We start from the raw sequence: 14,522 nt of genomic DNA, 5'->3' as shown, positions 1-14,522 counted from the left end.
GTCTCACTTTGCCATATTTGGGATTTTTGTGGATATTCTTCAAATACCCTGACATATCCAATATTGGGAATCTCTTATTTTTTCCTGTGTAGCAGATGTTGTCTGTCGAGTTGTCTTCTTGCTGTTCTTGCTATGTTTCTAGTCAATAGTTCACTTATTTCTTTGTCTTGAAACGAGTGAAATGTTCCACCATTTTGTACTCACTACCAAAACAACTCAACCTCGTCCGGTATCCTCGTCCGTCCCCATGCAGGTCTTCTCAGTTAACTGTTCAGTTTTTAATTCTGGCAATTATGCTACACAATCAATGTCATTTTTTAACATATTGCAAAAAAAAATGTTTTCTACCACATTCCTCCAGAACCCTTTACAGTTTTATAACTATTGATAAGTGATTGTTTTTTTCATGGCTCAGGTAAAGAAGTGTGTTTCTTGCCTTTCAACATGCATTTTCCCAGACAAGACCACGTATCCCATCGATGAAACAATGCTGCATAATGGTCCACCACACACCTCTAACTTTGGTTATTCATATGCCAAACGTATGATTGATGTACAGAACAGGTGAGTGATGGGGTGGGAAGAAACTTCAGCGCAGCCTTAGTTTGGATTGATCTGCAACACTCTTTAGAACTCATAGTGGTAACCTTTGACTGAATTGATGACTTCCCCTTGGCTTCTTCTCATGTCCTGTACAAAACAATAGTGAAGATGAGTGCTCCAAGTGCAGCTTTTTTCAAAGTCACTTTTTTGCCAGACACAAAATCATTGATTGTCACAAACAAGAATGGTGCATTGATACATGAAAAGTTTGGAGAAGTCATGCTAGGCAGGCGTACTTACCTTCCTTTCCACTTCTTGTAATCTGGTATTTTTAATTTCTGAAGAAATGTATCTATATGTATAACTGCGTCGCTTTAGTAGAAGGTGGGTGCCTGGAATACCCAGGAGCTTCCACTGTGGCCAGCCAGCCCCTAGATAGAAAACTGCGCCCATGGCTGGCAAATCCCTGCAACCCAGCCATGAGCCCCCATTCCAGGCACCCGTCACACTAATGGAACAGTGGAAGGAAGAAAAATAGGGATGGGAGGGGGGGAAGACGCTTAATGAACCGCTCCAGAGACCACTGCACAAACGCTCGACGAAGAACTCGCAGGCCGTATACAAAGCTACCACAAACCATGTGAGCCTGCACTTATGGGATTGACCGCTGGATGCCCGCTAAGCTCGTGGGCCACTTAACCGCTAAGCCTGTGGACTGCTTGACCGCTTAACTTGTGGACCGCTAAACTTGTAGCCGGCTTAACTGCTAAGCTTGTGAACCGCTTGACCGCTAAGCTTGTGAACCGCTTGACCACTAAGCTTATGAACCGCTTGACCGCTAAGCTTGTGAACCGCTTGACCGCTAAGCTTGTGGTGGTTAACTTAGTTAAATTAGATTTAACCAAATTTAACCAACTGCCTCGCTTAAGTGGAAGGTGGGTACCTGGGATACCCAGGGGCTTCCACTGTGGCCAGCCAGCCCCTACATAGAAAACTGCCCTCATGGCTGGCAAATCCCCGCAACCCAGCCATGAGCCCCCATTCCAAGCCGAAGGGACTCTCCGAGCTGACGCAGCCAGATCGGAGAGGGAAAGAGGGGCTCAGGGCTGGGGGAAGCCCTGGCCACGAACTACCCAAGTCCCGAGGCACCCTAAAAGGACAACTAGGAAAAGAGAAAGATACGCAAGAAATACCTGTCAAGTGAGAAGGCTTGCTACCCCCACGATAGTACTGACGGGAGTGTGAATATAGATCTGATACGCATCGCTGGACCGTCTGCCAAGTGTCTTGATGAGGTGATCTGGTAAGCCACGAGGGGCTGCTGAAGTAGCAGCGCCAATGCGGAAGCTATGACCGGTGTAGCAACCAAGGTCCCCAGCAGCGGAGAAGATAGATTGAATATTGGATGTCAGCCCTTGGCGATGTAGAGGGGTGCCATCAGAGAGAAGAAAGAGTGGGCCAGGAGTTGAGCCACGGACGTGTAGATACTGGGTAAGGGCGCGTACAGGGCAGAGATCACGTTTACCAGCACCAATGTAAATATGGCAACCTTGGCGAAAGGGGCCCGTCTTAGAGCACTTGATATGAATCCTGAAGCTGCTTGGATTGACTAGGGAATCTGCTTGGACATCACTGACATCAAGGTGGATGTCAGGATTGAAGGGGGAGTTGACAGTGAACTCACAAGCGCGTAAGAAACCAAAACCCCGAGACAGCAGGCGACCCAAAGCATGTATGGTTGTAGTCAGAGAAGTTCAAGGACTGGAAGATAATGTGCATCAGCTCGATTGTGATGCATTGGCGCTGACGCCTATTTGAGCCTGGGTGACGTTTGATAGCCCGAAACACACCCTGTAACCGAAGGCAACCATCCAGCGGAGAAGAATGACCCTCCTCAATGTGAAGGGACCTGATTGCTGAAAGGTAAACCTTTTATGGATGAATGGTGGAGAGTATCAGCAAGATGACAGCAGAAACAGATGAGCACGTCTTCACTGGCTGGAAGAGCTGATCCCGAAGGAGATAGGCTATTGTCCTAAGCACAGAAATCCAAGAAGCGGCGTTGGGCAGAAGCGTAAACTTTCCTAATAGAAGGGGCAAGACCCTGAGTGAAATAGAAGTGGCATTTATCTGACAGCGAAGTTCCAAGTCGGAGAGGAGCTGCTGCGATACCTGGGTTGGAATGGAGTCTGCATGAAGGGCTAGCCGGCGAAAGTGCTGAAACTTAAAGCGAGGCAGAGAGTCAGCAAAGGGGTTAGACTTCCCTCTAACTGGGGAGGCAGTGAATGAGAAGGAGTGACGAGCTGCCAACAGGGACAGATAGCGAACCAAGGACATGATGGTAGGGGATCTTGAAGTGCCAGACCGCAGAATGTCCACCACTGAGCGGTTATCTGATAGGAAGTTGACCCGTTTGGAGGCCCACTCGGGACCCCAGAGGTAAGCTGCCACGACGATAGGGAAAAGTTCCTTGTACTCGATAGACTGAGAGACCTGTGTTGGGAGCCATGCACCTGAAAACCAGTGACCCTGGAAGACTGCTCCGTAACCAAGAGCCCCAGAGGCATCTGAAGAAACCTCGCAGTCGGGGAGTGGAGCGCACTGGGGGTACTGAAGGAAGCTGGAACCATTCCAAGACTGGAAAAACTCTTGCCACCAGGCTAGGTCAAGAAAGAACTCTTGATTGAGACCAATCGGGTGGTCATCGCGGAGGAGAACGCAACTCTAACGCTGAAAAGTTACCAAGAGAACCAACGTCAACAGAAACAAAACTATTTACAGCTGAATTGGCTAGAGGTGGCCTAGCGACGGTGGTGAGCCCCCTTTGACTGAGAAGGGGAGCGGGACCGTTCTCTCCTTGCAGAGCGATGAGGGCAGTGGACGCGGGGGTGGTCCCCGTGGCACGATTCACAGAAGTGACGAAACCGGCAGCGACCAAAGGGCCAGCGACAGCGCCCATCGTTCCAAGAGTGGCAATACTGGCTAGACCAGGGATTGTCTGAAGACCCCAGAGGCTCTGTTAGTGACGACGCAGAGGACGTTGAGGAGCCTGAAGCAGCTGTGGATCTGGTGAAAACTGTAGAGGTCTGGGTGCATGCAAGACCAGTCGGTTGAACCTGAGGCTGCGTCTCTTTTTCTGAAGGCGATGTCACACTGGAGCCACGATTTGTCAGAAAAGCGCCTTGCTGGCTGAATAATGAGTAACTTGTACTGATTTAAATCTTTCCAGCGAGAGGGGAAGGTGGGCAAAGAATCGTAGAAAAGATTGTGAAGGCTTCTATCCAGGTGACGATGTCTGCAATTTCGATGACCCGTTTCTTAGACCCTGATACCACCAGTTTTCCCTCCAAAAACCGTTGGGGGTTCGATTTCTTGAGCTTGGATATTGTCCGGAAGTAGGTCAGCCAAGTCGACAAAAAGCCCTCCTGTAATTTTAGAAACAAGCTTATACGGGACTGGAGCATAGCCAGGACCCACCACAAATGCTTTGTTGAGGTTTGGAAACGTAGAGGACTCAGTTCCGGCCGCGCCACCACAAGAGCCCCCAGCCACTACGGGCAAGTTGGCGGAGGACGTGGCGGGGAGAGAAGAGACAACCGAGGGACCGCCAAATGAGCTGTAAGTTGAAATAAATGAGGTAGAGCCGGGGGTGCCGGAGCTGAAGGATGCCGGGGATTGCGTAGAAGTCGAAGGCGAGGAGAGAGGACCAGACGTCGCGGCCATGTTTGAGTTCCCGCCACTTGAATCTCGAAGGGAAGATAGCAACAGAGGAAGCGATTCCGCGAGAGTTCTTTGAATTGCCTGTGCTGACGCGTTGTTGTCCGGCAGAGAAACAGGTTGACTTGGCGGTGAAGCTAAGGTGTTAACTGTAGGAGCTGGGGTAGAACCGCTAGAAGAAGGTGAAGACGTGGTAACCGGAGAAGACATAGCTTACAAGCTGTTGTTCGTGGTTCGCATCCTGAACGAACGTGACGACACGCACGCTTTGAAAAATAACTGACAGAAAAAGGATAAAAGAAAAAGCACACTGCATGTAGGACTACTGCTCCAGAAATCCTTAATAAAGACGAAAGACGCTAAATGAACTGCTCCACAGACCACTGCACAAACGCTCGACGAAGAACTCGCAGATCCTCGCCGTGTACAAAGCTACCACAAACCATGTGAGCCTGCACTTATGGGATTGACCGCTGGATGCCCGCTAAGCTTGTGGACCGCTTGACCGCTTAACTTGTTGACCGCTAAACCTGTGGACGGCTTTACCGCAAAGCTTGTGAACCGCTTGACCGCTAAGCTCGTGGTGGTTAACTTAGTTAAATTACATTTAACCAAATAAGATAATATAAATGGCCTGTAGTATAAGATAAATGGAGAAAATAAATTAAATACAAAAAAAATACAAAAGTTGCTTGCTTGGCCAAAAAGCAACTTGTAATTAAAATTTGCTAGCCTGACAGGTCATTCCACTGGCCCCACTCTATTGAACAGCACTTTTGTGGTACCCTGCCTGTTAAAGATGGAACAGGAACCCTTTTAAGGAAGAGGGTAAAATAACCACGGGTCTTTCATGGTACAAAAATCAAGTACTGTGTGGATTCTCTGTGGCTCACTAGTGGTACATAAGGAGGTATTGATGCCTACTGGATCCATGCGTATTATTTTAACAATTAATGCCAACAAGAATTAACTAGTGATCAATATTTTGCAGGGCTTATCACCAACAGCATCCAGATGGATGTTTGTTTACTAGTGTTATTCCCACCAATGTGTATGGAAAGCATGACAACTTTAATTTGGAGGACTCCCATGTTCTTCCTGGATTGATGCATAAAGTATACCTAGCGCAAAGTGAGTTTGAAGTACCCATTTGCTTAGTTTCTGATTATTGAGACAAACACATGTTCATTTGACAATTGCAGCAAATGCTTTTGAATTACGATAAGATGAACTTAACTGCTGGATGGTCAGCTCAATAGGCCATTTGCACTAAGGTCGTGTGACATCGTTTTTATGAAAAGCGAAAGTTATATGATTTTGCCTTTGAAAAACAACTAGTGGGTCATATCTTAGACAAAATAATAGTGATTTGGTTTTTCAAACCTGCACCATTTTCTTAAAATGAGTAATTTTGTAGCTGGTCATGTGACCAAAATGTGATTTTTAATACTTATGAATTACCCCTTTCTGAACACAAATTTTGTACTTATACTTAATGTTTACAGCTCATCTGAGCGTAACTATCAAACGTTTAACAAGATATAAGCAAAAAGTAGTTTGGGCCGCCATGTTGGAGGGCAAGAGTGTGCTCTCCAACATGGCGGCCAATACAAACCATACTACTTTGTTGAAAAATCAAAGTGCCATAAAATAGCTCCCTAAAATGCGTTTCCTCTCAAATTTCGGGTGTAAGATAATTTTTGTGTGCTCTGTGTACTTTTTGGCATCAGCAAGATTCCAACTCATTGTTTAAAGGAAGCATTGGTAACGTGACCTCTTAGTGCAAGTGGCCTATTGGTCTGCCGAGTGGGAGATTATGGGTTCAAACCCTGGTCGGACTTACTCTCACGGTCATAAAATAAGTGAGGAGAATGTACTGCCTTTGTTCTAGCATCTACAGGACGGAACTGCTCAAAAGTAAGTTACCAGTCATGTCTCTTTTCCTGTGTGATGCGAATCACGTTGCGCGCTATGCGATTCTCGCCGCGCGCTATGAGAATCACGTCAAAGACGGAAATACGGATCCTTCGCGAAGTGAATTATACACAACAGCCTAGAGGTCGCAGAGGTAAAATTTGTTCACATGTTAGTCATGGTAGAGCTTTCCCACTGATTCTTTAAATCACTCAAGAATTTTGGCCATGATACTTACACAGTTATAAGGCCATTGTGCACTACGTGAGTCGCATCCTGTTTACAGGAATCGTGACAGGATGGTAACTCTCTTTTTAGTGGTACTGTACAAAATGGCTAGACATTCTAGTCTTCTCTGATAAGAGTGATAAACTGTTGAGACAACTGGTCTCAGAGGTCTTTCATTGTTCCGATCCTTGTGGGACGTAAAAGAACCTACCCTGCTGTTTGTAAAGAGTAGGGGACAACTAGGCCCTGGTAGTTTAGTGGGGGTCAACATTGAAACAGTAAGTGTCTTACCGTGTATTGCATTGCTGTAGCAGGTCCACATCAGTCCTCAAGCTGCCTTTATTTATGAAACTAGTAATAACCAAAAGTTAGGGAGTGTGTGCGACAATGATCGAAGGTCCAAACGCTTTTGTTCCAATGCTGTGCTTCGCGTAAGTTTCACGTGACAGGTGGTCAAAACACGTGTGATCAGAGTACAAGGGGCAGAAGGTCGAGATGCGCGTGATCAAATTGCGTTTTGTGCATTTCATTTATTCTTAGTGAAGGTCCAAACAAATACTGGCTACATACATGCGTCGCATGTGTAATAACAACCTAGAGATTAGGATTGCGGGCTCCTCTTGTCGCCTGCAATAAAATTACTAATGAGGCCTGATAGCAGTATGTAAATTCAGTGCATGGTTGTTGCCTTTGTCAAGCTGTGATAACATTGCTTTTTTTGTTCAAAATAAAATTTTCTCTGCTCTTTGGTTTAGAGGAAGGCAAGCCTCTTGTAGTTTGGGGAACAGGCTCACCTCGCAGGCAGTTCATTTATTCAAAGGTATGATGCCTATGGTTAATAACTTACTTCATATATGTATCACGTAATATAGTATTATCGTAATAAACAGATCTAGTAAAGATCGCGAGAGACACAGAAAACTCAGAAAACACCAAACGCTCTGGTGCTCAACGTCTCTGATATTGGTCAATCGGTTTTTTAGGTCTACACTTACCCTTTCACGTTGCCTTTGCTAAATCTGCGTTATGTATCTACTGATGCCTTCTGCCGACTAACACAAAGTCCATTCTTAATTATTTATGTCACCACGTCTATATTATGGTAATAATTTATGTGAGCAGCATCTAGGTCCAGACAGCTTAGTTATTTGATAATCCAAGTATAGTTGGGATTTAAGTTGGAGAATGTCTGTCAGCATAACATTGCTGACTTACAACAGTAAAGTACTCTACAAATTCAAGGATATCACAAGATTACGAAAATTGATGGTTCTGCATTTTTTTTGAATTTAGGATGTTGCAAGATTGATGATTTGGGTTCTTAGAGAGTACAATGAAATTGACCCCATAATCCTGTCAGGTTGGTATAAAGATTCACTAAACTCAGTATTGCTTAGCTGCTCCTCATTTGCTTATAGTGCTCCTCACTGGTATTTATTTCCAGTCAAATCAAATGTCATCTTAAGTTTCCCTGAGATATTATATAGAATATGCACATTTCCCCAAAATAAGAAGGGAAATGGGAGTTACAATAATAAATGCTTCTTGAAAATCCTTAAAGTCTTTTCCACCTCCTTGTCTTTGCAAACAAATTTCAAAACTCAGAGCAACAATTTCATAACAAATAGAATATTTAAGTCGGATCTCTCAAACTTAATCAGTGACTTGAATTGAGGTTATGTAACATTTTGCGTTACTGATGAAGTTAGAGTGATGCCAACGAAAAACTTGATTTGTTTTGAAATTCTTGGTCCTAGTTTTGAAATTTGTTTGCTAAAATATGTCTTCCCCAGAAAAGATAAAAAAACCTTTCTGGTAACTCCTCTTCTTATTTCTGCTTGTAAAAATGCGCAAGGAAAGGCCATTTCGTATGACCTGTAGCTTTAATTGTATGATTTAATTGTGTCAAAGAGGTAATCTGTGGTAATGTTTCGCTGTTTGTAGTTAATGAAGAGGATCAGCTGTCTATCAAGGAGGCTGCAGAGTTGGTTGTGGAAGGAATGGGTTTCACAGGAGGGCTAGAAGTATCCTTATTATAAAATAAATGTTCCGTTAGCCCTATATGATCACTGTTGTCGCTGTTGTCACTGTTGTCACCGTTGTCACTGTTGTCGCTGTTGTCGCTGTTGTCACTGTTGTCACCGTTGTCACTGTTGTCACCGTTGTCACTGTTGTCACTGTTGTCACTGTTGTCGCTGTTGTTACTGTTGTCACTGTTGTTACCTTGTCACTGTTGTCACTGTTGTCACTGTTGTCACCGTTGTCACTGTTGTCACTATTGTCGCTGTTGTCACTGTTGTCCCCGTTGTCACTGTTGTCACTGTTGTCGCTGTTGTCACTGTTGTGGCTGTTGGCACTGTTTTTGCTGTTATCACTGTTGTCACTGTTGTCACTGTTGTCACTGTTGTCACCGTTTTTACTCTTGTCGCTGTTGTCACCGTTGTCGCTGTTGTCACTGTTGTCACTATTGTGACCGTTTTTACTGTTGTCACCGTTGTCGCTGTTGTCACCGTTGTCGCTGTTGTCACCGTTGTCACCATTGTCACTGTTGTCACCGTTGTCGCTGTTGTCACCGTTGTCACCGTTGTCACCATTGTCACTGTTGTCACCGTTGTCGCTGTTGTCACTGTTGTCACCGTTGTCACTGTTATCACTGTTGTCGCTGTTGTCACTGTTGTTGCTGTTTTCATCATTGTCACCGTTGTCACTGTTGTCACCGTTGTCACCATTGTCACTGTTGTCACCGTTGTCACCGTTGTCACTGTTATCACTGTTGTCACTGTTGTCACCGTTATCAGTGTTGTCACTGTTGTCGCTGTTGTTACCGTTGTCACTGTTGTCACCGTTGTCGCCGTTGTCACTGTTGTCACTGTATTCACCGTTGTCACCGTTGTCGCTGTTGTCACTGTTGTCATTGTTGTCACCGTTGTCACTGTTGTCACAAGATAAGGTAAAAGTGAAGAAGAGTTCCCCTAAAAGTCTGTAGGTCTACTGATGGCCCATAGCCTATTAACAGTTGTGCACCGGATAACAGGACAGGGTTTTCTTCTGAACCAGAAGCCTTTGCTTGCACCACAAAAAGCCTTCCACAGAGTCTACATGCATGTTATCAACAATTTATTAATAAATCAATCTTAATCTCTGTTTTGTTCTGAAAACAAAACGAAACGAACTTGGACATGAAAAAGGTCTCAGCAGGTCTTAAACAGGGTGGCAAATGAACATTTTGTTGTCTTAAACTGGGTCATGGTTTGAAGGCCTCGACAGGACACCTCTTTCCAAACTTGGCTGGATCATTATATGCTTCTGGGAAACTGCCCACCTACCCTTCCCCTGAGCCAGTATTTTTTTAGTGAGAAGTAAGTGTTAAAGTTGGCTTAGGGGAGGGGTAGGTGGGCAGTTTCTCAGAAATGTATAGATCACCCGATTCAGAATGTAAGGGCTCCACCTACTCAGCCCACCATAGTCATGGCCCTTAGTTGTAATCGAAAGGGATCATGAGATAAAACTGTGTTGTGTGTAGTAAGAAATGGGGACATGAAAAGTGAAGTAGTCCTTAACATAGATGTTAGTATGACACAACCAAGTCAGATGGCCAGTTGAAAAGGACGGCGAGTATTGCTAAATTAAAAAAGTACCGACCAGACTTCAAGTTCACGGATCCTAAGATTGGTAAGTCAGCAGGTTCTTTCTGTGTTGCCTGGTCGTTGGTCTCTGAATACAAGAACACTCTTCAAATTGTTATTAGTTTCCTCAAAGCAGGGTCAGCCAGACTTTTTTAGAATATAGAAAGGTGGGCATAAGATTCCTGATGTCATGAGATTCCTTGCAACTAGATTTAGATTGAGCTTTGTCACAGGCAGCCCAATAATTAGACTCTTGAACCTCGTGGCCTAAATTATTGTAATCCATGTCCTTAGTATTTTTCCTTTCTAGTTTTTATGTTGTACGTTATGTCCGCCTCTCCCTTTTATTGCGACATTCTCCATCTATATAATACTGTGATTGCTACATACGTTCAGTAACATCTGTAAACCTGAAGAAGGCTGGTATGGCTAGCCGAAATATTGTTATAAAAAAAATACACGTTGTTTTTAAATCAGCTTTGCAGTAGTCTTTGGACTTCTCGTTCTTGGTCCAATAATTAGACCTTTAGCAGTGTGTGGTTCCTCTGGTATCGCATCGCTGAGGGTGTGAAATTCCTTGGGGTATAAAATTCCTTGTGTCCTTCCCTTTTTCGGGATATAAGATTCACTCGCGTCATGTCACTCTCTGGAGTAAAAGATTCCTTGTCATTAAATTTCTTGTTTCATAACTGTGATAAATTCCTTGGAGCTCTTGTGGTATAATAGACTACGAGAAGTCCCCATTTTTCCTCAGGGATAGTAGAGTGAGCGAAACGCAAGCGCGTGTGAAAATCACCCCACGCGAGAAAGGCGAGACGCGGCGGGGAAAGATAAAAATTTCTCGCGTGGGGTGATTTTCACGCGCACTCGCGTTTCGTTCGCTCTACTAACCCTGAGGAAAAAAAGGGGACTACTCGTTGTCTAGTGGTATGACATTCCTTAGGGCTTTTACCTTGGAGTGAAATTGCTTGTCCCATGACATTCCTTTCGTGACCAGAATTCTTGGGATATGACGACATTCTTTAGGGTAAATATTCCTTGGGGTGTAAGATCCTTTATGCCTTGGGCTGTTACAATGTATGGTCCTTGTAGTATAAATGTTTTATTGGGTGAAAAGTTCCTTGTGTCACAACTTCATCCCCAGGATCTTTCACTACCCTTCCCGCAAAGCGAGAAGGGGAGGTAGTAATTTGGGATATCGAAGTGTTTGCACTTTTTTTCCTGCAGAAGTGATAATGTTTCTGTTTTCTCGTCCTATTTTAGCTATCAAGGAAAGCTGCGAGTGGTTCCTGGTCAACTATGAAACTTGCCGAAAGTGATGAATTTAGAATTTTTGAACTGTTGTTTGTATACGAAAGAATCTGCCTTAGTCAAAAATATAATATTGGAACTAGGAATGTACTGTTTTAGTCCAATTTATTAGAATTATGTGCTTGTCATTAAAATGACTACAGCAAATAAAGACATCAAATGGTTAAATCGTTACTTACTCATTTTCTTTAAATTTGGAAATAAAAGTTTAAGCATACCTTGCATGTCAACAAGATCCAAAAGCATGGTCTACTGAAGTCCTTTTTACCTTGTTTTTATTCCAATAACAATGTTGTTCTCAATTTTGTGTTTGCTATTAGTATAGGTGATTTGTGGTGATATTTGCCATAAATACCACGAGTGATATTTCGAAATTGTTATACGTAATTTCACGAGCCGTTTAGGCGAGTGAAATTTGAGACAATTTTGAAATACCACGAGTGGTATTTATGCCAAATATCACGTACAAATTATGCTATCAATTGTTTATACTACTACCCTTAGAAGGTTTGTAATTTTCACATGTAGGTATTTCAAATTAAGCTGAAATACCACTGCTCTAAGCCAATCAAATTGCAGAAGTTTCCCATGTAGTAGTATAGACGGCAAAATAGAGATACTTTGCTTCCCCCACACACTCCCTCACATGCTTTAATTTTCCCCTCTCCCCGGTCTCCCGACGACTCAAAGAGGCCTCTGCGGAGAAGGTTAGTTAGCCTTCCATGCAGACGTCTTTAGGGCTTCGTCACGCGTCATGCGTTCTCACCCCTTGTTTTGGACGATCAACCCTTCAGAAACTGCTATTTTATGTTTCGTGAATTGGTAGCTCCACTAAAAGAATAAGTTGCCAAGTCGCGTCATAACTGGAGCTCGGCCTGGCTTTATACAGTGGAAGATTCGTTTAGAAGTAAAAACTTTGAAAGTAAATGGTATGATAAGGAACCGGTGGGCGTTGGTGTATTCCTCTACACCTAAATGAAATTCCTTTCCCTTTTTTTCGAATTGTAACCTATTCAATGAAAATCTATCCTCAAGGTAGGTTAATTTGGTACCCAATATACTACTAACGTTTCGTGTTTATCGGAAAATGACCGCAAAAAAACGATCAAAGAACGATCAAATGAGTACCTGAGTTCACCTTGTGCTGGATCTTCTTTTTCCTTCTTGATTCTGCTTAATCATGGTTAAGTACAGTTCTTGTACTTACATGTGTATCTTTGAGTTAAAAGTATGTTTCGTCTAGTAAGTTTGTTAGCTTTTCCCGGCCAAATTACAGTTTTTTTTAATAAGTGAAAAGGTGTTAACGAAAGAGTAAGAGAATTTTTGAAAATGTACAATGAGTGGTGATCGGCTTGGTTTTCAGAATTAGTTTTTATAACTGATTTTAGGACGTTTTCCGAAAATTCGAGTTTTTGATTCGTTTTGCTTCAGACACTATACATGTAACTTTTGAAAGTTTCCAGGGCAATTTCACAACTAAATTCAGGAGGACTTCATTTATTTAATTAGTTTCAGAATTATGCGCCAAGGACTTCGTCTAACTTTCCTTGGCATGCGTTTTATATCAATAGACAAACCTCTATTAAGCGGTCACCCTCTGGAATTAACCAGGTGTCCGCTTAATGGAGGTGACCGTTGAATAGAGGTCATATTTACAGTAAATATGGGAAGCAAATTTCGGGAAATTGATAGGCGACCGCGTAATAGAGGGCCGCTCAAGAGGTTTGACTGTAAACTGATGACCTGACACCCATTTAAATTCTTCTTAACTGAGCAGGTCATTCTTTTAAGGAATAGAGGGTCCACACAGTCTTGAAAAGTCGTTGAGTTTTAGGGGTATAGAACGATTCCTCGAAAAACTGGGGTCTCGCAGTCGCGCGCAGTGTCGGATTTTCCATTCTATACCCCTAATTTTAGAGGAAGTCTTTGAAGTCCATTTTTCCTTCAAAAGTCCTTAAATTTCTGCACAATCCTTGAAAGGCTTGGCGAACCAAAAAGCAGAAACTCCCCCTCCTTCTTCATGGCCAGCGGTAGCCTACGGTAGGGGTAGGTACTTCACATATGATTAATAAAGTGGTAAGTAGAATCAACTAATTTTATAGTTAAACGCCACGATATTTTTTACAACATAAAGTTTTTCAAAGTTTGTGATTCGAGCAAGAACATAGCTGACGAGCGTTAGACTGATTAGATGTTCGATACGCTGCTACTGAGAGAACCGTGGACCAACAATTTCGCATTAATGTATTTTTAGCTTGTCCAAGTAGCCGGCGAACAAAAATACCGTTTAATTTTTGTTAGGTTTATTTTTGTGCTTTGATTAATTGTTTTCTGGTTATTCCCCATATAGAGTTTTATCATAAAGTGCAGTTGCACCGCTTGACGCCGCGCTCCCAAGGAAAAGAGCCAACATTGAAACATGAGAGTATGAAAATGTAAGAAATTATTATTGATATACTACTTTTGTCGTACCCTGTCCTGTCGTGAAAAAACTGGTCAGAAATTTAACCCAATCTTATTTTCTTAACACAAGCTTTTTTTCTTTTGTTTCCATCAGTTGCATGTTGAGATCACATCCAGCCGTGGACGATCAGTACCCGGGGGAGTTTGATAAAGAAAAAGTGAAAAGACAGTTTTATTTTGTTTTGTTTTGTTTTACAAGTTTTTCTGGACACAGGCCTGCCCAGAGGGAATAGGCACGAACGGAACTCACAGGTCCCATGCAAGGTGCCATCCCTACCCAATCCCACCACCCGTTAAAGAAATTAAGGTAAGTATTTTAAACTAGTGAGTTTCGTTAAATCAAATCTTGATTCCTAAATCAAATAATGAAACTGAAAAGAAAAACCGGTAATGTTGATGGATATTGGTGAAGTTGAGGATGTAAGGATATACAACAGGACAAGCATATGTATGAACGTACAAGGGAAAAAATTGAATTAATGGAGCACGACAAGTTGAGGTTCAGCAATGACTGGTTTCCTCCGCTTATCTCCGTAGATTTTTTAGCAAGTGTAAATCATTCGCAATAGTTAATTGAGTTAATTGGTCTTAAAAACACAAAATTATTAAGTAATGGTAATATCATAGAACCTCCCGGAAACTTAGAAGAAATGTTTCCCATCCGCGGATATTGCAAAGTTACTCAGTTGTTTTCTAGCATGGGCATTCTTGCAATATAAA

At 42.9% G+C, this 14,522-nt stretch overlaps 1 protein-coding gene across 1 annotated transcript in view; it reads left to right on the top strand.

The window, feature by feature from the left end:
• The window catches only part of LOC140934869 (GDP-L-fucose synthase-like), an 18,980-nt gene extending 7,483 nt beyond the window's left edge, over window positions 1-11,497 (top strand). The window contains exons 5-11 of the mRNA XM_073384432.1: window positions 416-564; window positions 5,252-5,391; window positions 7,158-7,222; window positions 7,696-7,762; window positions 8,347-8,426; window positions 9,975-10,074; window positions 11,292-11,497. Coding sequence (XP_073240533.1) covers window positions 416-564; window positions 5,252-5,391; window positions 7,158-7,222; window positions 7,696-7,762; window positions 8,347-8,426; window positions 9,975-10,074; window positions 11,292-11,347 — 657 coding nt within the window. The 3' untranslated portion in view covers window positions 11,348-11,497. The remainder of the gene's footprint in view (window positions 1-415; window positions 565-5,251; window positions 5,392-7,157; window positions 7,223-7,695; window positions 7,763-8,346; window positions 8,427-9,974; window positions 10,075-11,291) is intronic.
• Window positions 11,498-14,522: the final 3,025 nt, after the last annotated feature.

Source organism: Porites lutea, chromosome 4, assembly GCF_958299795.1.
Source record: "Porites lutea chromosome 4, jaPorLute2.1, whole genome shotgun sequence".
In the NCBI taxonomy this organism is placed as follows: domain Eukaryota; kingdom Metazoa; phylum Cnidaria; class Anthozoa; order Scleractinia; family Poritidae; genus Porites; species Porites lutea.
Note: the sequence above shows the minus strand (reverse complement) of the source record. Positions and strands in the feature narration are given on the sequence as shown.